This window comes from Pelobates fuscus, chromosome 5 (genome assembly GCF_036172605.1).
Source record: "Pelobates fuscus isolate aPelFus1 chromosome 5, aPelFus1.pri, whole genome shotgun sequence".
In the NCBI taxonomy this organism is placed as follows: Eukaryota; Metazoa; Chordata; class Amphibia; order Anura; family Pelobatidae; genus Pelobates; species Pelobates fuscus.
The window spans coordinates 80203907-80230563 of NC_086321.1; the positions used below are offsets into that span (position 1 = coordinate 80203907).

A 26657-nucleotide genomic window follows, 5' to 3' on the forward strand; every position below is an offset into this window, starting at 1 on the left:
AAGGAGTAGTAATGATGAGGTTTATTAAATAATTTTGGGAGTTATGCCTTTTTTAGGTGTTATGATACTTACACTATGGCAGCCTGTACCACACAAGATATAGCAATACTGTAGAATGCCTTGTTCCATATTGTCCTCATGTCCTATAGTGTCATTTTTTAAATTTTGGTGCAGACAGTTGAGACAAGATGATGATGTCAGACGTGTGGTCTATTTAAACCCACCTCACCCATGGTTAGTTACCCTTTCATGGTTTCTAACAATGTATAGTGTAACCTAACTTCTAGTGATTGATTTTGGTTTTGACCCAGCTTGGTTGTTATTTTACCCAGTCCTCTATAATCCCAAACTAGTCTTGTATATTTGTATAATATAGTATTGGCATCTGTGACCTCATTTAGGCCTTGACTAGAATTTTCAATACGCTTGAAGATTAATTTTGGTCATAAAAAATATTTGTTGGTATTGCAAGCAATTCAATGTAATTTTAAATGTAAGAATTTGTAATAGAACTATTGATTATTTTTTTCAAAATAGCAGTTTGAAGAAACCAAAATGTTTTTATGTTGTGCACAAGTCTAGAAGTCACAAAATTAACACTAACTTAGAATCACTAATTAACTATTTGACAGTTTCATTTTTTTTTTTTTTTTTTTAAAGGGACCCTATACGTACTTTTGCTCTTAATTTTAGGCTTCCACCGCCATTTTCAAATCAGATTGTCAGATTTTCCACTGGAATTCTTCAGAAATAAAAATTTAGAAAATTTGAACCGCATCAATTCAGAAGAATTGGAAATGTTTTCCATCCACAAGTCCACAAATTTTAAACCCTTCTGGAGTACATTCTAAGGACTTGTATTTTTTTAATTGCCACTTTTTTGTTAGGAAATGCCCTATACTAAATGGATCTATAGTGTTGAGGCATTAAGGAAGGCTTTATTCCCATATATTAAGCTTTTTCATGGACTGTCACCACATGAAAAAAATGAATTCATCCATTAGCATAAATTTTGTCCTTCAACATCACCTTCCCTAGACTAGATGTACCATTCGATTCTTATCTTATCTGACACAATAATATTTGTCTATGTTACAAAATAATCTTTACATATATTTGCCATGGAAGAGAGAACTTATTAGAATTTGAAATGCAGCAAAATGTATTCCATATTATATTATTTCATATTATACCGTACAAAAAAAAGGTCTTTCAAAAATCTCTCACTTAAATGATTTTCATTTGTTTCCTTCTACAGATAACACTTATGTTTCAAGCTCAGAAAATGATGAAGATGTGCTAGTGACAACAGAACCAATTCCTGTTATTTTTCACAGAATTACAGGTAATGCTGAGAGTATAATAGATATAGAGATACATGTTTTTCTGACAAAAAAATATAATCTTATATTTAGTAAACTCTAATATTTCTATCAATATTTGATAGCATGCATGTAGTATACTAGAGAACTAAGGAATCTATATTTAATATTTTAATTTAATGGTCAAAATGTAGCATTATCTTGGTGGAATTATTAGATTAGCTGTTGATTTATACATTTGATGATGGTTTTCCCCTTCTTTTATAAAACCTGCAACATAATCCCTGCTCAACAAGTTTATTTTATGATTGACTCGTGTATTTGCTCATCATTAAAATATCAAATGTATATGTCAGATTTAACATGGTTCATAACTCTCACATGTACAACTATACACACTCACAATCTGACACCTAAATACACACTACCTCCTCGACTTACACAGTGGAGTCTTCTTACTACTACCCAATTTGGAGTGGAAAGTACAATCTTTCCTCAGCCTCTAATATGAGTGTGATATAAACAAGACTTGATTTGCTGTCTACCTACTACTAGGCCTGCATAACTTTTTCACAGCTAAAACATAAATACCCCATCTCTGTTATCTACAAACGCTCACTCTCCTGCACTTTCTCACATACATGCCTACTCTAACCCTAGCAAACACTAACATTGAACCAGAAGTGCATACTCAACAACTACAAGCACACTGATCCCCAATCTCTGCAATGCACACTAAGAGGTTTTCCTTCTATCAACTAGCTGCTAACAAGAAACTCATTTCAGTACTGGGATGACAAACCCATGGGCCCAAGTCATGACAGATTGCTAGCATGTGGATAAAATAAAAAAACTATAAAAGTGAGCCAGAGGATTGGTGAAGATGGCTTGCAGTGAGAAAGTCATGTATTCCAAATGAAAGTTATGGCAGAAGCCGTGGCATATGGCAATGTCAGCATCGGTGATGGTAGTGGGACAGAAGGTGGTAGTGGTGGATCCATAGTGGGATTATTTGATGTCTATGAGCATTGGAATATCTATGAAAAAATCATAGAATAGATGTAAATATGAGGGTTTGGCCATGTGACAATGGCACTGGAGGAAAGTTGAATGGTCAAAACCAAGGTTCTTTGCTTGGCTTTAGTAAGTGAGTAGACTGACACAGGTCAGACTGAAATAGATAAATTGTTGTTTAGAACATTCAGAGAGCTCATAATATTCTTACTATGTATGGGTTTAATGTCTATGAAAAACTTAGTTGTATTGTTATGACAATAGAGTTGCAAAATGTTAAGTCCAATAGCCAAAGTTGTAAATAGATCTGCATTGGAGAATATTATACTTTAACATAATGTTCCATCTGTTATTTTCTGTGACCTTTTATTACGTCAATGTTTTTAATGAATAAATCCCCAAATATTTACTTAGATATCTTATTTCACAATTTTACTGACAGCCACAACAAATGTCAGTAACACAGTTTGAGGTGCATATTGTGTGACATAAGAAATGGAATAAGGTCTCAGGAATAAGCTATTGTTCCTTTTGTCGGAATTCAATACATGTACAGAATATTGTTTAGTTATAGCCAAGTAAAACAGTAAAAGGTCATAATCTGACTGAGAAATACGAGTTGTACCGTTTCTGTAGACTGACCTTGCCATCTGATGCAAACTCTTCAGTTCTTGGCGTATGGCCATTTTTATGTCTTGTCCATCAGTATCAAAGTTGTGAATTGTGTCATTAGGGCAATAAAGCAGCATTTTGTCTTACTGCTGCTTTTGTAGTAAATAAGGAGAACTGTCTAGCTGTTGTCAGTAGCCACATGTTTTAGTAGTTGTTGCTTACATTTTAGTGTTTTTCACTGTAACTGTTGTTAAGATCTTCTATAATAACAAATACATCATAGATCCAACCAGGTTAAAATAAAACTTACAAAGTGCTCTTATCTAAAAAAGTGAAATTCCAAAATAACACTCATGGTGGTCTTGATCATCTCATTGGAAAGGTTTCAAAAAGTGCCTGAGGCCACTTAAAGTGGCTCTGTCACCATCTGGGGTCTTTGCATAATTTGCAAAGACACCTGACAGTGACAACACCACTGCAGGTCCAATCACCATGGAGGGCAGTTAAAGGTAGATTCTACTTACCTGAACCTGTTCCTGATGGGTGCCACCGTCTTCCTACATCTAATCATCTTCAGCTTTTGGTGCTTCAGCTTCCAGGAGCCAACATCAGTTCTGTACTCTTGGGCATGCACAAAAAAACAGCCATCACTGGTGAAGACTGGAGAAAATGACAAACTTGATAAAAGTTTCAAAACAAGTCCACCATTTGTAAAATTAAGTAAAAATACTGATACAAATTAGCCCCTACTTTTTATATCTTTTGAATGTGAGTATTTCATAAACATTCTATCTTCATGAAATACTAATTATTTAAAGTTAACTTGTGTGCGCTATGACTGGTTCAATATAAGCTGTGGCAGAGCTTCCTTTATGTGAACTCCCCCTATATTGTGTTTTCTCTGGCTCTTATACTACATTTTACATCAACATCCAACACCATTCTAAGTAATAAACATGCAAAAATAGGTGAAATCAGGAAGGATGCAAATACATTTTCATGACGCCTAGCAACATCTATGCCAGACTAAGTATTGTTTAGCTTTTTATCAACCATCATTTAAATCAATTTATTTAGAGCATGGGTAGGCAACCCAGCCATACTGCAGGCAACACAACAGAAGAGATGGCAGTCAATACCATCTGGAAAGTTGTCGAAGGTTGCCTACCACTGAATTAGCCTAAATAAAATGTATATTAAAAAAGTGTTGACACTAGTCATATCTTTGTCAAATAAATTAAATACATGGTTGGTTTATTACTTTATTGCTGAAAATTGAGGGTCAGAAGTCCTATTTTAGTCACCTGTGAAAATGAAGTGAGTGCACACACCACTAAACTTTTGACTCACATGAGCTCTTATTTTCTTGTATAGAAGACCATAGAAAATTAACGTACATGTGCGTGCAAATGTGGATGTCATCCACTGCTCTTGTGAGTGCCATTACTTACCTTAGACTCATTCCCATGATCACTTCAATTATTCTGTATTTGGTGGAAAGCCACGCCTCCATGCAATCAATGTCTATTCTCTAATTTAAAATAACTTTGTATTGCTAAACTATTGTTTGTCATGCAATACTATGAAGCCTGTGAGCTCAAAGTCAAAACTCTTCCTGTCTATCATCTGTCTGATCTCTCCAAACCTGACCTGGACTGGATACTGCAATACTACAAACCGTGTAATTCCAATTGTTCCTCTGTTTGGCCCAATCTCCATACCATTGTCTGCTGTCTTGTAGAAACACTACACTTTTTAACAAGATTGTTTAGAGAGTCATTTTTCATACAAAGTCAAACCAACATTGACTGTCACAAATGCTAGGAATCTATTTTCTTCTTCAAAAGATGATATTAAATTGAATCTTGGTTCTTAAACAGACAGTGTCTCTTTTTGAACTAAATCTGCTATTGAGTTCCAAATTTATAAAAAAAAAAAAGAAAACAGACTGGGCACATAAAGGTGTTTTTCAGGCAGGTTTAGTGGAATAGTCCATGCAACAGTTCAGCTCCAAACTGCACTTTTTACAAAACTGGAGAGAGGCTCTGTTTGCAGTTGTAACATTGCATGGATTATTCCGATAAATCTGCCTGAAAAACACTTTTATTTCCCAGTCCTTTTTTTTTTTTTGTAGCTGATTTGCTGGGTTTTGTCTGCCCTAGTATGGAGGCACTTTGGATTGTAAGTGGGAGTGTGCACTACTTCTTTTCCCTTTACCAAATTAAAATGAAGCCTTGCAATGCGACTGAACATTAATTGTTATGTGTGTGCAAATATTGAACAAGGAAGCAGCAATAAAGTCAAACTTTACATGTAAAGGATAACAGCTCAGAGAGCAATACTTCCACCAACTTGTTCATTTGCAAGTTGAGATAAATTGTCTACATTTTAAATTAGGTTCTACAATGTGTGCTTTTTTACATTTTCTTAAAAATACAGAGTTTATATCCAACAGGTGACATGTTCTCTTTATTTTATTTTATTTTTTTATATATTTACATTATATTTACATCTGCTTCTAGGCTTTTCTCTAAACTAACAAACCTTCCAACAGTTGGGAGTTAATAATATGTTTATGGTTGTTTCCAGTTAGCACTTAGATATCTGAGATCGACTGGAACAATAATGTAATGGGCACGTTTACATGTAAAAACATTAATATCCAATGTATTTGCTTGCTAGGCACAGCTCCCAGAATCGAAGTCTGGAGAAAAATATGTTAATTCCTTGCCATTCTCATTATACACCTAATAAACCTAAATAATGTGCATACATTTCTTTGAAAGGTCGTTTGTGGTCATCCCAAACATTATTATCATGCTTGAATATTTTAACCAATATTTGTGCAATCTTACTAATGATCTGTATTGCCCTACAATTCTATGATAGTGCCTAACACAAAATTGCAATGTGAGAAATATAAGAAATACGTTGAGAATAGAAAGTTGCTATTTTCATGTGTACAACCCATTGTGAAATGTTCACATACATAAATGCTATGGCACAAATAAGACAAAGAGAGCCTTGTTTAATGCTAGAAATACACACATATGTATATCGGTGAACCATGATGTCTATTATTAAACTCTTTTATTTCAAGAGTTAAGAATTCTAATTTTATAAAAATCCAGTCCAACTAAAGTAGATAAAGTAGCTATTGACGGAATTTTTATCTAGAACAATGCGCTGTTTTAATATTTTGAAAAATAATTTGGCTAGAAAAATGTTTAAGTAATTTTTTTACTGTGGCCACACAATCGTGAAAAGGTAAGAATGCTATTACAATTAGGAATATAATCAGCTTAATAAAGATTTGAAAGGAAAATGTGGAACATTATGTTAGAAAATGTAATAAAGATCTAAACATTGTGAAAACCTTCTTTTCAGAGTTAAGAAAATCGAATGATGTCACCAATTGTTTATCCATAAAATCTAAACTACAGAAAGAAAATGGAGAGGTAATGTTCTCTATTGTATTGTATTATTTGTATTTGTATTTAAAACGTTATGAAAATCTATACCAAATGACTGTCAGTAGGTGTTCAATATGCAGCCTGTTGTTAGTAAGTAATTAGTGTAAATGTATCAATACTTTCTAGTTGATGGAATTTATTTTATATTCCTAACACTGCAGCATTAAACTAAGTGTTAAAGTGACCGCCTTTCCCCCTCTGATTGCATTGAAAAGGTGATTTTACTTACCTTTTCTCCTTTATCTCGCCATGGCTGGTCCCACCTCCATGGCTGAGATCATCACTATCTCAGCCAATCTAATACTTTCCTATAGGAAATCTGTGGGTGGCTATTGCGCATGTGCTAAAAAAGATGCTGCACTGTGGCAGTCTTATAGAGGTGCACTGAATCAATGCATCTCTACTGTGAATGTTCAGTGTCTCCATGCTCTGCACACTGTGCAGCACTGAGATAGGAAGTACCTCTAGTGGCCATCTGACTGACAGCCACTAGAGGTGCTCCTAGGCTGCAATATAAACAATGCATTTTCTCAATTTTTTCTGAAAAGGCAGTATTTACATTAAACAGCCTGCAGGCATAGGCTATAGACACCAAAACTGCTACACAATGCTGTAGTGGTTGTGGCTATTATAGTATTCCTTAAATATATATATGCTTTAATCATTGAACATTTCCACCATACTAATGTCCAAGAACAAAAATTTTGCTTTTGTATAGTATAGATAACATTTCACTTTTTTCCTGGTTTGGTTTCACACACTTTCTGGATAACAAGATGTTGTCCCTTTTCATGATAACTAATGATAACTAAGTTATATTAAGTCATTAAATAATGTTTTATTGTATTTCAATGTTGATTTTGCTTGATAAAAGATAAAGAAAAATGCAATTTGTATTACTCAGTGTGGTATGGTTAGACTTTCATAAAGATGTTAGAATATAACATAGTACTTAACAACCTAGTAGTGTAGGAGGTTTATGAATTCTTGAGTAAACAGCTAATCGGATTGTTAAAACTGTGACTCAGTAATCAACAACATACTAAGAGTTAGCATGTAATCTGAAGTGCGTCAGATGTCACATACGCCTGAAGAGCTTTTATAACCATAGAGGGCACTCATGATTTACACTTATGATTTATGTATCTAAGTAAATATGTAATATTTTTGTTTTTATATTTCCAAACAACTGCTCTTATGAATCTAGTAGATCACTGTTGCCCTTAACAAACATTTTTCATGGAGAGAGTTGAGCTAGCATCTGGTATCAATCCACATCTTCAGAAGTATAGATTGTATGGTGTTATGCAATGGATTTTAGGTATAAATCATTTTACTTTGAGATTTCACCTTACCCCAGAGGGTCTCGACTGGCCAAGCAGCCACATAACAATATTAAAATTGGTGTCCTGACTATGGTCACATAGGGAGATTACATCCAATACGTTTATTGAAAGAAGCAAAAATAGGGAGAGTGTGTCAGACTGCTGAAGTAAGCTGGGGGGTAACCCCTACTGAATAAAGTTTCAAAGAGAAAGAGGATACCAGTAAAACTGAAAAGTGCACTCACAATAGTAACAGTACACCTGCAGATTCCTGGTATCAAAAGCAGCAGTCCCTAGGTTAAAATATAACTTTTAATAATAGATAATAAAAATAATAATGTATCAAAAAGAAAAAAAGAGATTTACACTCAATAAGGACAGGCCTCTCATACATATGTAGCCAGGTAATAGATTAACTAGGATAGTGTAGCTTATCACACTGAAATAGTGGCATAGTAATAGAGCACAAGAGGGAAGGGGTTAATAAGGAAAATCTATAATCCCAAGAGACCCCCAGCGTTCCCTCAATTTCCCCAAAGTTAGTAAATCTTAGCACTATCGGAATAGTTAGCTGCTGGATACTATACTACAACAATCTATCCTTAGCGTAGAAATCATGCCCTGTTACCGAGAGATTCTGTCCTGTCTAAAATCAAAGCGGTCAATTGTCTCTAGGAGGGTGAGAATAAATAAACTTTTGAATCAAAGATAGGAGCGTTCTCCCTGGCTGTCAAGACCACCCTCCCCTCAGTAATTTTCAATGAACTAGAACAACGGTTCATTTTGGCACTATTAAAATTTGTACTAACCCATAACTACTTTACATTTAATGGAAAATATTACTTGCAACTCAGGGGCAACGCTATGGGTTCGTCGTGTGCACCCAGCTATGCGAACTTGTACTTAGGGTGGTGGAAGGAAACGATGGTCTTCATTTCCCCTAATGACATTTACACATCATCCATATTAAAGTGGTATCGTTATATAGATGACGTGTTAATCTTTTGGTTGGGCTCCTTCTCATTGTTCAAGGCGATGGTGAACACCCTGAATGACAATCAGATCAACTTACAGTTGACTCATGTTATACATGAGAGCCAATTGGTCTTCTTGGATCTCATGATCAAGGTCTTAGAGGATGGGCAAAACACTACATCCCTATTCAGGAAACCCACAGCAACCAACAGCTTGCTTCATTGGCAGAGTTTCCACCCCCATCATGTAAAGGCCAATATACCATATGGCCAATATTTAAGAGCCAAAAGAAACTGCTCTAATCAGGATGATTTTGAGAAAGAAGCTAAAGACCTAAGATTAAGATTCAAAAACTTAGGCTATCCTAATAGGATTCTAAAAAAAGCCTATCAGAGAACAAAGGCTGTGGACAGATCAGAGAGTCTGCATAGACCCCCTAGGAATACTTCTACCATCCCGGGTACAACAAGGTTTATTGGTACATATGACAAAAATTGGGACCAGGCACTTCAGGTTTTGAATAGAAATTGGCCTGTACTCCAATATGACACTAGCCTCAAAAATACAATTTCCATTCAACCATCTATGACGTGTCGAAGAGCCAAGAACCTGGCGGATCATTTAGTACACAGCCATTTTAAACCAGTACAAGCTACTACCCCTACATGGCTACAAACTAAGGGTCTATTCAAATGTGGTCACTGTAAGGCCTGTGAGTTCATTCTACCATCTAAGACGGTGCATAACAAAAACACATCTAAAGACGTGGTAATTGATACCTTCATTAACTGTAGTTATACTAATGTAATATATCTCATGACATGTATTTGTGGGCTACAGTACATTGGGAAGACATACCAACAATTATGCAGACGGATTCTTCAACATGTCAATTCCATCATGAACCCACATTTAGATACTCCTATTGCGAGACATGTAAGACTCAATCATGCCTCTCAAACCAATGTACTCCAATTCCAGGTGATTCAAAAAGTTTTTCAAAATCATAGGAAGGGTGACTTCAATGTCGCCCTACTTAAAGCCGAGTCCAGATGGATTTATTCCTTCCAAACATTATACCCTAAAGGACTAAACGAGGAATTTAACTTCACTCCGTTTATTCACACTTAGAGGAAGTTAGGTTCAGAATTCCAGACAGAGTTATCTCTAGAAGGACCTAAGTGGCCACATTGGCAAATTTATAAGTCAAGTGGGTATACTCTACACTTACTTGCATATAATTCTTGCCAAACATTCATAATGTGTCTGAGTTCATATAATTATGCGTTTCCTTTTAAATACAGAATATAGATATATTCTTACTATATGGAGTTTAAGGCCAATACCCTAAGGATCTAAGTGTTTCGATTACATTGGCACTATACAAATCAGAAGGAACACTAACATATAAGTTGCAACTTATCTAAACATCACTCTATTTCATAACAAGTAAGAATCTATTTTTATGTGTAACAGTATCGATTTGGATACACACTGTACTGTGCGCTGCCAAAAGTATCTCTGCAGCTCGAGCTGAATATTTACCACTCTATTCTAACAATGAATAGTGACACTTCTTTATTATATAATTGATTGTCCCTTCCATGTATACACTTGTTCTGACCCATAAAGGGTTAATCACGGACGAGACCCAAGCTCCCTCCCTCTGCATTGGCAATTATTCTTGGCCAATCACAGCAGAGGGCGGGATATTTAAATCGTGATTTTACCCACAACCGGTTCCCTTGATAAGCCGCTAGTCGGCGAAACGCGCGTCGGGAAGAACTGAGGGGAGAGTGGTCTTGACAGCCAGGGAGGACGCTCCTATCTTTGATTCAAAAGTTTATTTATTCTCACCCTCCTAGAGACAATTGACCGCTTTGATTTTAGACAGGACAGAATCTCCCGGTAACAGGGCATGATTTCTACGCTAAGGATAGATTGTTGTAGCATAGAATCCAGCAGCTAACTATTCTGATAGTGCTAAGATTGACTAACTTTGGGGAAATTGAGGGAACGCTGGGGGTCTCTTGGGATTATAGATTTTCCTTATTAACCCCTTCCCTCTTGTGCTCTATTACTATGCCACTATTTCAGTGTGATAAGCTACACTATCCTAGTTAATCTATTACCTGGCTACATATGTATGAGAGGCCTGTCCTTATTGAGTGTAAATCTCTTTTTTTCTTTTTGATACATTATTATTTTTATTATCTATTATTAAAAGTTATATTTTAACCTAGGGACTGCTGCTTTTGATACCAGGAATCTGCAGGTGTACTGTTACTATTGTGAGTGCACTTTTCCGTTTTACTGGTATTCTCTTTCTCTTTGAAACATTACATCCAATACGGTACCAGGCATGGAGGATTTCCCTCAATGTTCTCATGAGCTATAGCTGGAGATTATGAAGGACTGTATCTCGCACACACGCACATACACTAAAACCCGGAATTCCTTACCAGTGATCACAGGGGGTTCTCAAGCGAAGTAAAAAAAAACAAAAAAACATATCACAGTCCATGACAACTTAATTTCTGCTGTTTATTAAAAAAAAAAAATACATATATACTATGACAGACAAATTCACAGTCTTAGACAAACAATCGGTCTGAGATTTTTACAAAATCAGTGAGAATTCAAAGTGAATTTCAAATTTAACAAAAAAACTGGTACAGAGACCACTATCCACACACACAGTTTAGTGTTTAGAAGAATGGGGTTTGCTTAAAGGACAACTGTCACCTCAAAACGATTTTTTAAAATAAAAATACTTTCATAAAGTTTTGAGAGGAATATATTTATTTAATAAGGTATATGTAAAATAAGGTGTAAAAAACAAATTCCTACCATTAATATATGACAGGGTCCTTGGGCATATACAGGTGATACTCGAAAAATTTGAATATCGTGCAAAAGTTCATTTATTTCAGTAATGCGACGTAAAAGGAGAAACTAATATATGAGATAGACGCATTACATGCAAAGCAAGATAGTTCAAGCCGTGATTTGTCATAAGTGCGATGATTATGGCTTACAGCTCATGAAAACACCAAATCCACAATCTCAGTAAATTAGAATATTGTAAAAAGGCGCAATATTCTAGGCTCACAATGTCCCAATCTAATCAGCTAAGTAAGCCATAACACCTGCAAAGGGTTTCTGAGCCTTAAAATGGTCTCTCAGTCTGGTTCAGTAGGAATCACAATCATGGGGAAGACTGCTGACCTGACAGTTGTGCAGAAAACCATCATTGACACCCTCCATAAGGAGGGAAAGTCTCAAAAGGTAATTTGCGAAGGAAGTTGGATGTTCCCAAAGTGCTGTATCAAAGCACATTAATAAAATGTTATGTGAAAGGGAAACGTGTTGAAGAAAAAGGTGCACAAGCAGCAGGGATGACCGCAGCCTGGAGAGGATTGTCAGGAAAAGGCCATTCAAAAGTGTTGGGGACTTTCACAAGGAGTCGACTGAGGCTGGAGTCAGTGCATCAAGAGCCACCACTCACAGAGGGATCCTGGACATGGGCTTCAGATGTCGAATTCCTCTTGTCCTAAACAACAAACAACGTCAGAAGCGTCTTACCTGGGCTAAAGAAAAACAGACCTGGTCTGTTGCTCAGTGGTCCAAAGTCCTCTTTTCTGATGAGAGCAACTTTTGCATCTCACTTGGAAACCGAGGACCCAGAGTCTGGAGGAAGAATGGAGAGGCACACACTGCAAGATGCTTGAAGTCCAGTGTGAAGTTTCCACAGTCTGTGTTGATTTGGGGAGCCATGTCATCTGCTGGTGTTGGTCCAATGTGCTTCATTAAGTCCAGGGTCAACGCAGCTGTCTACCAGGAGATTTTGGAGCACTTCATGCTTCCTTCCACAGACGAGTATGCTGACTTCATTTTCCAGGAGAACTTGGCACCTGCCCACACTGCCAAAAGCAACAAAGCCTGGTTCAATGACCGTGGGATTACTGTGCTTCATTGGCTAGCAAACTCGCCTGACCTGAACTCCATAGAGAATCTATGGGGCATTGCCAAGAGAAAGATGAGAGACATGAGACCGAATAATGCAGAAGAGCTATTGAAGCATCCTGGTCTTCCATAACACCTCAGCAGTGCCACAGGCTGATAGCTTCCATGCCATGCCGCATTGAGGCAGTAATTCCTGCAAAAGGGGCCCAAACCAAGTACCGAGTCCAGTGCTTATACTTTTCAGAGGTCCGATATTGTTCTATGTACACTCCTTGTTTTATTGATTGCATGTAATATTCTAATTTACTGAGATTGTGGATTTGGGGTTTTCATGAGCTGTAAGCCATAATCATCGCACTTATGACAAATCACGGCTTGAACTATCTTGCTTTGCATGTAATGCATCTATCTCATATATTAGTTTCCCCATTTACGTTGCATTAATGAAATAAATGAACTTTTGCACAATATTCTAATTTTTCAAGTATCACCTGTACATACACCTTGGTTCAGACAGTGTTTGAAAGCCAACAGTCTCTATGGTCTTCCCTGCTTCACTCCCTGCAATGAAAAAAGAAAGACCATAGAGATTAATTTTCAGTTTTAAAACACTGTCTGACCCAAGTATTTTCTTTCAAAGCTTGAAAGAAAATGTCACCATGTTTTGAGGTGACATTTCTCCTTTAAGAAATCTCTGCCTGCTTGTGCTCATGATATAAATTTGGTCAAGCCCAGTCGTATCACAGGGTTGCTTATGTCCGTTACTGGAGAGACATGAAATGCTGATGCTGAATTAATCTCGACTTGGTATTCAACAACAATTGCAAAGATGTAAATATTGCACATAAAAAACCATTAGAAGTTGGTGGGGAAAAAAAAGTTTTGATCAGTTTCAGTGGCTCACACTAAAAACTCCTTCTATAGTCTAAACAGATTGGCATTAACTAAATTTCATATAAAGAATATTACTATTTATTCTCATTGGTATTCTCCATTCAATCTGCATCATCAGACATGCATATTTAAGAGAAAAATTGCAGTGTAATATGGCGTTAAACCATTTGGTCCTTGCTTGAGGAGATCAGTGCAATCTTTTCAATATTTAATATGACTAAAATTGAAATCTTCCCTAGGAAGGTAAAGGCTGCATACTGAATGATTTACCATGAGTGAGCACTTTAATTACTCAAGTTTTGACTTTTTATTATGTCCCATTATGTCTCAGTTTGAGGATAAAGCTACAAGAAATATAAAATTGCACTTGTGTCCTTTCATGCTTTTTGTAACCTTCACATCCAGCCTTTTCAAGGTTCTGTTAATGATAGCTAGAGGTTGGTGCAAATTATTATTTAACCCTCTCTAGATGCTTCCATAGGTGCTTCTACAGCAGTTATTATAGATGACTTGATGAATGGATATATGGAGATGCCAGGCATTAGATTTATGTGTTGAATATTTATAAAATAGTAGATGTATTAATTTTGCTTCAAAAATGCAGCTTGTGGAAATTCATTTTACAGCTTATGTGGCATATGGTCAAACCACTCTTGGTATTCCACACCATTTTTCAGAGAGAAGGAACCAAAAGTGTATCTATATATAAAGAAAAAATGCAGTGCAATTATTTTTGTTTAAAACTAGACATGTGCAATTAGTTTCGTTCCAAATGTATATTTGGACGAATGTCGAAGTTTGAATTGCCGAATTTCCGTAGTTCGAATTGCTGAATTTCCGAAGTTCGAATTGCCGAATTGCTGAAGTTCGTAATTGCCAAAGTTCATAATTGCCGACGTTCGGAATTGACGACGTTCGGAATTGACGACGTTCGGAATTGACGACGTTCGGAATTGACGACGTTCGGAATTGACGACGTTCGGAATTGACGACGTTCAGAATTGACGACGTTGCAAAGTGCTTTGGATTTCTTAAAGGTGGCAAAATAAGGGGTTAGGGTTAGAGGTTAGAGTTAGGGTTTAGGGTCAGGGTTGAGGGTTAGGGTTTAGGGTTAGGGTCTGAATTGCCGAAGTTCCAAAGTGCCAAATTTCCGAATGGCCGAACCGAATTCCATTGGTCTGAATTGCCGGATTTTACTTACTCGAATTTCCAAACCGAACCAAATTTTTTTTCCCATGCACATCCCTATTTAAAACTCAAATGCTTATAAGTATGAAATAGTTCTGTCAGTGCCTCATTTCTATGTAAAAAAAAATAAAACAACTTTTAGTTTCAACCAAATTCTGACATCAGATATATATTCAATGGAGACTCCAAAGCATAAAAGTTTATATTGCAACCAGTCAAACCATTTTATAGTAGTTATATCTCCTTCTTGGGGTCCCCAGAGCTGCTCCTCAACTTATCAGTATATCCACCAGAGAAAGTAGACTCTATCTTAATAGCTAAAAACAAATACTATAAAGTAAAAAAAAAAACACTAATAGTAAAAGAATGTGCAACGCTGAAGGAATATTACACTTACCCCTAAGAGTTAAGACAACAAGACTGTGCTGTAAAATAAAATAAAATATAGTGCAATACAGCCTGCTATAATAAGGTAAACATATACTCAATGGAAGGCAAGGATAGGCTCAAGTCACTCCCGCCTTAGTGTACTCAGGTGACACTCAACCTTTTCTGATATGATGTATGGTGTCCTTGCTTAGAGCCCAGACTTGGCTGACAATTTTAAAGTTGATGTATCCTTATGGGAGATACCTTTCCTCTTTGTGCAGCATCAGCAGTTGTAGACAACCCACCAGATGACTTTAGTGATGTATATTTAAAAATGTATTGTATTGAAAAAAAATAAAAACAATTTAATACATACAAATAAAAAGTCATGGTAGATTCAATCTCGATCCGAAACGCGTTTTGCCAGTCAAAACCCGGCTTTCTCAATTGGTCTATCTTAGGAGCTTCCATTAACATTCCCAAGCTAAGCCCTGAAGTTTTGAAAATGTTTCACTTGGGGAAAATGTGTCTTTTACCCACTGTAACACATGATTGATTAATATAGTAAACGAAAAAAAGAGAATTGACTAAGATCCAATGGGCAGATTATAGCAATGACATTGACAAGGACATAGAGAGGGAAAGAGGTTTAGAAATGTTAGCGAGCTAAAGAGTGGCTAGATTTAACCCCTTAAGGACCAAACTTCTGGAATAAAAGGGAATCATGACATGTCACACATGTCATGTGTCCTTAAGGGGTTAAATAAAATGGTAAAAATAAAATGTAGAGTTCGCAGACTATGCCTGATACACCCTTATTCAGGGCTAATTTGTCCCTCAAGACTCTTATTGAAGTCCTAGCCATTTTTTATTCATTTTGGTGCTGTATTGTCTGGTTTAAAATAAAATAAAACAAAAACATGATCATTGACACTATATTTATATTGGTTTGTTAATCCCTAGAGCAAAGGTTGGTATTTTGTGATTAATTTTTTTTAACACAGTATAATTAGATTGAATTTAAACAGCACACTTGTGTATGATTTAATCTAATGGAGGAAGCAAACAATAAGTGTCTTTTATGACTGTGCAATCAATCAATTAATAAATAAACAATGTATCAGAAAAAAATCTAATTCCCAGGGGAGTTACTAATGGAACAATATTTGCATGCCTCTGGGTGAGATAATCAAGGTCTCTGAGAAAGGATCACGTCAGGATTTGGTGAGGAGTGAGACTATGACAAGTGCATTGAGAGAGAGCAAGGAAAGGTAATGGAGGATAAAGGACACACAGGAGAGAAACAGGTGATGCAAAAAGCATCATTAGTTTGACAGAGAAGTACAGGAAAATATTCAAAATGAAGTACTGTAGAAAACATGGCGACAAAAGAAATATATAAGACAAAAGATACTGGAAATGACATTGCTAAAATATATATATATGTTTTTTTTTTAACTAAAGGAGCTAGACAGGGCAAAGGAAAGTTGAAGAATAAAACTTAGATTTGAGCATTTTCTTTCATACTGAAACATAATATATTTTCACACACTTTGAGAAAAACAATTCAACTGTCTCTTTTAAAAATATATAATTAGAGGGGCCTCACACAGACTTTTGACCTTATTTTAAGCTCTCTAGCTAGTATGAAGAAAGCGTGAAGATCTTGATGTAGAACACATATGTAGCAATAAATAAATATAAATGTGTGTTTGTATATATATATATATATATATATTTATGTATCCAAATAAGTTCTTGCACCAGACTAACCAATTAACAAAATGCCTGGTGCACAATAGCCATAGTCAAAAATACATATATGCAAAAATGGGTTTACAAATATTTTTTTTTTAAGTTATTCCATAAAAAAAAAAAAAAAAATATTTAATGGAATAACTTCAATAAAGAAATATTTTTAAACCTCATCTAAGACCGTGAGGGCAAGCCGTTTTTTGCATATATATATATATATATATATATATATATATATATATATATATATATATATATATACATACATACACATACAAATACACTCATTATACAGTGCATGTTTGTAGTTGTAGTGTACAGTTCACTATTATGAAAAAAGATAGTAACTGTTTTTATTTTGTAGGAATCCAGACACAGTAGTGCAGTGGAAGAGGATTCTGAAGGAGACAATGACTCGGAAGAGTTTTACTATGGAGGCCAGGTAGGTGTAAACCAGTGCAGAAAAAGTATACAGTTTGAACTGCAATTTTACAGTTTTCCTTATTTATTAAAATATGTGATGTTTTAAAGGGCAGGTCTCAAAAACTGACTTCTTTCAACTGCATTCCATACGTAACTGCCTAGTTTGTCTGTACAAATAGGCTGGCTCGGACATTGATTTAAAGAACATACAGGGTTATTCACTAAACTGGATATTTGGAGCAAATAGCTAAAGTTTGCACAATTTAGGCCCAAGTAGCCAAACTGAAAATATTTTCCAACTCAGGCTTCGATTTAATATTTTTAGATAAGCTTTTCAAATTATTTAATATTTTTGGGTAAATTCTAAAAAAATATATCAATATATTAAAAAAAGATATCATATATAAAAAAAAATAACATATCAACATATTTTTCAAAATTAAAAGTTTATCCAAAAATATGAATTTTTTTAAAATGCTCATCAAATTTTTTTAAATCGTAGCCTCGGTTAGTATTTCAGCTCAGCTGTTTTAGTCTACCATTTGCAAATCCCTTGTCACTTCTCTACAAATGTCTGGTTTAGTGGATTCCCAAACTAATAGACTTTTTTTTTGTATGTTAGTTAAGTTGATATAAACTACGAGAACATTGAACACACATTAGTGTCCATGATTAAGAGGTAAATACAGTGTTACAGTTGTGGAGTTCTCTCAAACCACATTTTACCTTTCAATAAAGATGTCGGTCATGTTGAAAAGAATTTCAAGGGAGTTATCTAGGGCCAATACATTACAGTTTCGTGCTGTTCTCTTAACACATCCGCTGGTCTGCTTTACATGTCCCTGCTTTATTTGATTTGCACAGGATATTGTAATAAGCATCCGTAAAATCATGCTGTGTCTGCATCCTTGACAAACAAATCAACTGAAACCTAGTACAAGTAATATTTCAGTAATTCAATTGTAAGCACATAGTACACAATGCAAGATTTTTATACGCTGCAATGATTAGCGTCATCTACAGACAATATTTTTACTTTTTATAGAATTGTGATGTTTATAGTACATTCTATTTGCTATTGGTTTAAATTGTACTATATAGTGTGTCTACATGAGTTAATTAACTTGAAACTAGAACCAAACGAGTAACTCATATATACACAAAATTGAAACATCAATTGTAATGTGTAACAAAATACAAGACATGGAGAATCCAATATTCTAAGTGTGGCAGGGCTTAATTATCTGGTTGAGGAAGTTTTAAAAACAGTGTTGCATTTATTTTAGGAAACTAGTGAGAAATTAGAAGGGCAAATACAAATTAGTTTTAGGGGAAAGAGTTATTGGTTAATGATACAGGGTAGAAACATAGTGTGAATCCTGACACTATTATGTAGTATTACTACAAATAAAACCCAAGTGGGAGGGTCACAGGAAGATAAACCTTTATGGACATCTTCTTCCAAAATAAGAACCCTCACTGGTCCTGGTGAAAGTTAAGGACGACATTTTTTACAAGTAGTAGTAGTACTTCTATAAGTAAAACAAACTAGTTATTCAGTTTTTAAAATGAATAATTTAATGAACTAAATGTATCAATTTCTCCACCAAGCAAATGCCTGCTACTACCAATTTTTTCCAATGAAACGTTTAAAGGAACACTATAGTGTCAGGAATACAAACATGTATTCCTTACACTATAGTGTTAAACTTACTATTGAGGTCCCCAGCCCCATTACAACCCCAGTAAAAAGGTACTTAAAATTTATATGTTCTCCCTGCTGCACTGGACTCCCGTAGCTGGGCCAGCTTCCATGTCTGAGATCATCAAGAATGGAAAGAATTAGAAGACTATTGCGCATGTGCAGCAAAATGCTGCATTGTGTGGCAACCAGCAACTCCTTATAGAGACGCATTGAATCAATGCATCTTTACGTGGAATGTTCAGCACCTCCATGCCGAGCGTAAGAGACACTGAACGCCAAAGCTGCACAATGCACCACTACATTAGGACATGCATTGGTAAAGCAGATAACCCAAATCTTTGTACCTTATGTCCTTGTCAATAAATCTTTATGTTGCACTTGGTGTGCAAATTTGCAATTGTTTGTGCTGCCCTTATTTTTTTTTTATTTTTTATGGATTACTTTACCCTGCTTGGAGCTGCAGAGGGAGGTGTCAGCAGCAAAATAGGAAAAGTTTGTTTTTTGATTTTCTCTGGGTACTGCAGCAACCCTTACCTCAGCTATATACTGGTCACCACTACATTAAACTGTAGTGGTTTTGATGACTATATGTATATAGATAAAGTGTGTTTATATAAATGTATGTGATGAAAGAAGACGATAAGGACGGTTAAGTGCAGTGGCTACTGGTAAAGTTTTAAGATGGTGCAAGGTCAGAATCCACCAACATAGTTTGACTTCATCCCCTCTCTCTGGAAAGACCACATACTGAGTGGATTATTATGAAATATTGAAATAGCGAGCATTTTTTTCCCCATTAGTTTAACCCTTTGATTGCCAGAGATATGACTAGCCTATTGCACAGAAATATGAGTGGCATGCATTGGCACTAGTGATGTCCCGAACAGTTCACTGGGAACCGTTCGCGCGATGTTCGGTCCGCCCCCTATTCGTCATGGAGGTGGGAGGGTCTGGGAGAGAGGGTCTGCTGCTGATTGGCTGGAATGTGTCTGCTGACTGTGAGGTACAGGGTCAAAGTTTACTCAATGATGACGAATAGGGGGCGGACCGAACATCGCGCATGTTCGCGACCGCGAACACGCTATGTTCGCCGGCAAACGGTTCCCGGCAAACTGTTCGGGACATCACTAATTGGCACTAAAATGATTTAAAATGATTTAATTATGTATTACTATAAAGGAAATTACTTAGATTTATTACTTATCATGCAGGAAATTGCTTAGGCTAATGTGTTTCAATATTACTGCTCTGACACAATAAATTATGCTAATATATGTAATTATTACAATTGTTAGTGTTAAAAAAAAAGTCTTAAGGACAATACAATAATGAAACTGTACCTTGAAACATGGAATTGTGTGGTGACAAGCTTCAACAAAAACACACAGAGTAATTACTAAAGTGAGGATTCAAAATGAATTAATTCAAATGGAATTTAAATTTGATTTTCAATCTTTGAAATATGGGCTTAGTACATTACCTGTAGATGACACTGTAAGCTATGGCTTGTCAATGGCTTACACTCGGTCCATACTACCCCAGAATTCCCAGCTAAATGAGAAGATAGTGGTAAAATTGATAAAAGTGGTAAAAGTGGTTCAAAATTTTCTACATTTTACCACTATCTTCCCATTTAGCTGAAGATTCTGGGGTAGTATGGACAAGGTGGGATACTCAGGGGTTCCCTATTTATATACCCCTTCTCTTTAACACTGGGATTTTTTGGGTCCTCCTATATCCCCAGACTACCATTTTGAGAATATTCCCTTTTTTGTTATTTATATATTTCTTCTTTTTTGGTCGATCCTCTTCTTGGAACCCCCTGTTTTCTTGTGGTTTTCTATATCTCGTATATGTATTTACTTGAGAGATACCCCTTACTTTCAGAAGTTCAGCCGTATGTAATTACGTAGACTTAGTAATCACCTACGGAGTACCCCCTAACTGAGATCTGGACTCCTGGACTGTACTCTTGTTTGATTTATTTATTTTATTTATTTTCCTATTTTTATTAATTGAAAAACCTATTTTCATTGGAGTTATTTCTGGAGTTATTTCTGAAAAAAGTAGCTAAGGGTTCTATTAATATAATATACAGGCTAGGGGAGATTGGACACCCTTGACTCGTTTCATTTCTCAGGGAGAACCAGCAAGTATTTGGACCTACTATTTTAGTTTGCTATTTTTACTTTGCAGTGACATTATTGTCTGGAGGATCCATTTTTTTTATTCCAAAACACATTAGGACTGATTCATAAATTCCCAACTGACTCTGTCAACTGCTTTCTCTGCGTCTAATGACAGAGTCAGAAGGGGTAGGCCGGATATGTTAACAAAGTCCAGGATATCTACCATTTATCTTATATTATAACTTGAAAATCTATCTGGAACAAATCATATTTTATCTGGGTGTATAATAGTTTCATGTATAGATTATAATCTATCAGCTAAAATTGTAGAGAAGAGTCTTACATCTACATTCAAAAGAGATTTTGGTCTGACACGTTCTAATTTAGTGGGACATTTGCCTGGTTTAAGTATTGGAATAACATTGGTCCTGACCAGTTATGCAGGGAAGAAACCTATCTGAACAATTTTATTAAAAACATCTGTTAGAAAATGGGACAAGAAGAGTCTTACATTTCTTATAGCAAATATTGCTAGACCCATCTGGTCTTGGAATTTTAATTTAAAGGATTGCAATTTATTGATCATCCCAATTTTTATCTTCCTTAGAAATTAGTGAATTTAGCTTTTGTCGTCGATCCTCTGAGATTTTAGAAACATTTATTGAATCGAAATATTTAGTTATCTCCTCTGATGAACCAGGAATGTGTATATTATATAATCTACTGTAAAACCTATTGAAAGCCTGACCTATATCATTCAGAGACAACAGACTATATCAAATAATTGTAAACCTTCTTATTGGCTTTCTTTTTTATTAACTTATTTGATAGGATCCCTTCTGCTCCATTTCCTATAGCATAATATTTAATTCCCAGTCTCTCCATGTTTTTTGCTATCTTCATTAGTTGTATCTTAATTTTCTCTTGAGTATGTAATATCTGTGAGAAAGTTTCATGAGAAGGATTTGATTTGTTTTTTTTTCTGGAGAGATTGGATAAATGTATGACTAGAGATGATAGATCATTAACTACGCCTTTTTTCCACTTGGCGTTGCTTTATTAATTGGTCACAGCTTTACAAGTACACTAGTTATTGACTAGTGATGTTTCCCCTAGATCATTTCTTGTAAAAAAAAACCCCAAAGAGTAATCACTTTGCTTATATAGACTACATTTTCAGGTTTGTTTAGCAGCAGGTCTCCCTTTAACCCCTTAACTCCATTACAGCGTTCTATGCCGTCCCCATTATATTTGGCTTTAAAGCCGTTGCGGCTTTCTACCCCTGGACGTCCGTGGTACTTACCTCTGCCGCCATCCTCTTCGGGAGGACTGCCTGACAGCCCAGGCAGCCCTCCCACGGCAAATCAGGACCCCGGGTGACATGTGATTGCTCTCAAGGAGCGATCACATGGCCCCTATAGCTGGCTGTGAATCTGCCAGCAGGGAGACTGCCTGGGCTGTCAGACAGTCCCACTTCTGGTGGGAAGTATGAAAAAAAATATCGTTTAACATGTTTAAAATAAAATAAATGTGTGTGTATATATATATATATATATACTTCATATAGATGTAACATTATATGTAATGTATTTTAATGTTAATATAAGTACATATATTAGTATTAAAATACACTTAGAATGAAGTTACATATATATATATATATATATATACGTATAATTACAATAAATAAATTAAAAAAATAAATATTTAAATAAAATTCAATATAAATTCAAATAAATTATATATACATATGTCATTTCATTCTAACTGTATTTTGTTATTAATATATATAGGTAACAAAATACACTTAGAATGAAATTCTATATATATCTATCTATATACTAAATACAAATAATCGCATATATATATATATATATATATATATATATATATATATATATATATATATCTATATATATATATATATCTATATATATATATATATATATATATATATAAGCTTCAAATGTCCCGCACTCAATGTACCGGTCTTGTACTTGCCTCGGTGCTGCCTCAGCCTTCAATGTATACCAATGGAAAGAGTGCACTCGATAGGTCTTCATATGAAAAATATAATCAATTTATTGTGCCAAAATTCAAAGACAATCAAGTCAACGTTTCAGTCCCCGTAGGACTTTTATCAAGACAGTGAAAGGTGGGAAAAGTGCTACTACTTTTCCCGCCTTTCACTGTCTTGATAAAAGTCCTACGGGGACTGAAACGTCGACTTGATTGTCTTTGAATTTTGGCACAATAAATTGATTAGATTTTTCATATGAAGACCTTTCGAGTGCACTCTTTCCATTGGTATATATATATATATATATATAAATATATATAATTAAATAAATGATTACATAAGTATACACGTAGAATTTGAATACATATATATGTATATATATTAAAATTCTATGTGTATATTTAACCCCTTAACGACGAGTGACGGACGAGGTCCGTCACTCAGGGGAATGCGTTAATGACGAGTGACGGACCTCGTCCGTCACCCGTTAAAATTAACCCCAGATCGCCGCAATCGCGGCGATCGCGGGGTTAATGGTGCTCCGGTCTGCCTCTGCATTAGAGGCAAACCGGGAGCACCGGATCGGGCTGTCAGAGTACATGTGCCCGCTCTGACAGCATGCCAGAGCGGGCACATGTGCTCTCTATACTCACCTCCGCCTCCCTGCACTTCCTGGTTCTGTGTGAAGTGCAGGGAGACGGATCTTCAGTGATCCTGCCCCCTGGTGGAAAGAAAACATAGTAAAATTAAAATCCCACCCCCCTTTACCCCCCCTTTACCCATTTTAATACAAAATTAACCCCTTCCCTGCCAATTGATCACTGACTACAGTGATCAATTGGCAGGGATTGCATTTTACTAAGATCTGATTTTTTTTTTAACCCCTGAGGGTTAATTCTTTTTTTTTTTAACCCTCAGGGGTTCAATTTATTTTATTAATTAATTTAAATATTTTAAAATTATAAATTTAGCTAGCTGGGGAGGGTGGAAGTTAGTGGGGAATTGGGGGATTTAGTATTACGCTAACTAGGGGTTAACGTTAAAAAAAGTTTAAAAATAAGCTTTAAAAAGTTAAAAAATTAAGTTAAAAAAAAAGTTTTAATAACATTTAAGTAAAAAATTTAAAAAAATAAACCCTTTACCCAGGCCAAATAAAAATTAACCCCTTCCCTGCCAGTCGATCACTGCCTACAGTGATCAAAATACAGATCACAGTATTATACTGTTCTAATTTTTTTTTTTAACCCCTGACGATTAACTTTTATTTATTTTTTAACCCTCAGGGGTTAAATTTATTTAATTAACTAATTTAAATATTGTATAATTAAATATTTTGCTAGCTGGGGTGGGTGGGAGTTATGGGAAAATGGGGAATTTACTGTTAGTGCTGCTTACTGCTAGTTAGGGGTTAACGTAAAAAAAAAGCTTATAAAAATGTTAAATCTGTAAAAAAAAGTTTTACGAAAGTTTAGGAAACTTTAAAAAATGAATAATCAAAACAAAAGTTTAAAAAATAGTTTTAAAAAGTAAAAAAAGTTTTAAAAAGTAAAAAAATACATTTAATAACGCTCATTACCACTACACCTGGTACAAGCTAGCGGAAAAATGATCCCACGCTAAGGTTCAAAATATGCCTTTTGAAATACCCTGGGATGTCTTCTTTAAGAAATGGTATGGCTTTATGGGGTATTTGGTTTATATAGCCTGGTAAAATACTCTAAAATGGGACATGGGCACAGCGTAAAAATTCAAAATTTGAAAAAAAATTGAATGGCTGTGTTCCAAATGCGCCCCTCCGATGTCCACATATACCTGGCAAAGGTACATACGGGGGTATTTTTGTACTCAGCAGACATAGCTGAGCAAAATATGAAGTATTATACAGTGGTAGTACACATATGGTTTGCAAAATATACTGTGCAAACTCACTTTGTGTGTCAAAAAGGCAGAAAAAAACGCTTATAACCACTACACCTGGTACACGCTAGCGGAAAAATTATCCCACGCTAAGGTTCAAAATATGCCTTTTTTTGTGGGGTGTTTTGAACAGTCAAACTGTTATAATACCCCAAATGGAAGCATAGGCTCATTAAATCCGTCTCTCAAAATTCTACTGTGAATACTGAAAAGGACAGGTCTCCTGTATGGCACTGTAGCTTCACGAAATAGTGCCATAGACATACAATGGGGGTGTCCTTTTACTCAGAAGACTTAGCTGAGCATAATTTGGGGGGTTTGAACTTAGTGGCACACATGAAATATACAAAATGCCCAGCAAAAATGCAATCCGTATGTAAAATATGCACAAAATTATTTTTTACCACATACCTTGGCATGTAATGGTAAAAAAATGGGGGCATGTTAAGGCACAATATGCACCTTATGAGATACCCTGGAGTGTCTACTTTTACAAATGGTAGGCCTTTGTGGGGTTTTTTTGAACAGTCAAACTACTATAATACCCCAAATGGAAGCATAGGCTCATTAAATCCGTCTCTCAAAATTCTACTGTGAATACTGAAAAGGACAGGTCTCCTATATGGCACTGTAGCTTCACGAAATAGTGACAAAGACATACAATGGGGGTACCGTTGTACTCAGCAGAAGTAACTGAACACATAATAAAACTTTGTACAGGAATAGCACACACCAACTTTACAAAATACACATGAGAAGTTCTTTGTTATAAGTTTGTGTGCGAAAACCCCCAAAAAACACAATTTTACTCCAATATTTAGCAGAGGTTGGCGGTAAAATGGCTACGTAGAAAGTGTCAAAACAACCTTAGGTAAATAGCCTGTGGTGTCTACTTTATATAAATATATACTTTTGTGTGGCAATTTTGTTTTCTTTTATGGCTATTAGGCTTACAAGACAAACATACCAAATTCTAAAATCGCTCCACATAAAAAGTTTATTTTACTCCTTGTGCTTTGTGACCTGTAACTACCAAAAAAAACTTAAAATCCCAGACACATTATATATTCTGTAATTCAGAACAACTAAATGAATTTATTTTTAATTACTTTCCTTAACCTGCACTAATTATGTACACATTATTATTGCAAAAACTGTAAAAAAAACACACAAAAATTCATTTTTTTGCATATTTCTGTATTTTTTTTATAATAAATAAGCATTTATATATATATGTGTTACATCAAATTAAAGCCCTTTCTGTCCTTTAAAAAACGGTATATAATATGTGTCGGTGCAATAAATTAGTAAAATGCAAATTGCAGTTGAACGCAAATAGCAAAAAATGCAAAAAATGCCGTTGTCATTAAGTGAAAGACAAGCTTCTGAAGCTCTGTCCTTAAGGGGTTAAGTAACGTTTAACATAATTATGTGATTTAATTAATTCAAATTTGATTGACGTGCCTGACAACCCAGGGAGAAATTGCAGATAATGTAATTCGGAAGCACTATATTTAACCCTGTAACTTTCCAAGACACCATAAAACCTGCACATGGGGGGATATTGTTT

At 35.4% G+C, this 26657-nt stretch overlaps 1 protein-coding gene across 1 annotated transcript in view; it reads left to right on the plus strand.

Annotated features, from left to right (window-relative positions):
* PARP8 (poly(ADP-ribose) polymerase family member 8) overlaps nt 1–26657 on the plus strand; it is a 267441-nt gene that overhangs the window by 104052 nt on the left and 136732 nt on the right. The window contains exons 4-6 of the mRNA XM_063454027.1: nt 1259–1345; nt 6336–6406; nt 17258–17335. Coding sequence (XP_063310097.1) covers nt 1259–1345; nt 6336–6406; nt 17258–17335 — 236 coding nt within the window. The remainder of the gene's footprint in view (nt 1–1258; nt 1346–6335; nt 6407–17257; nt 17336–26657) is intronic.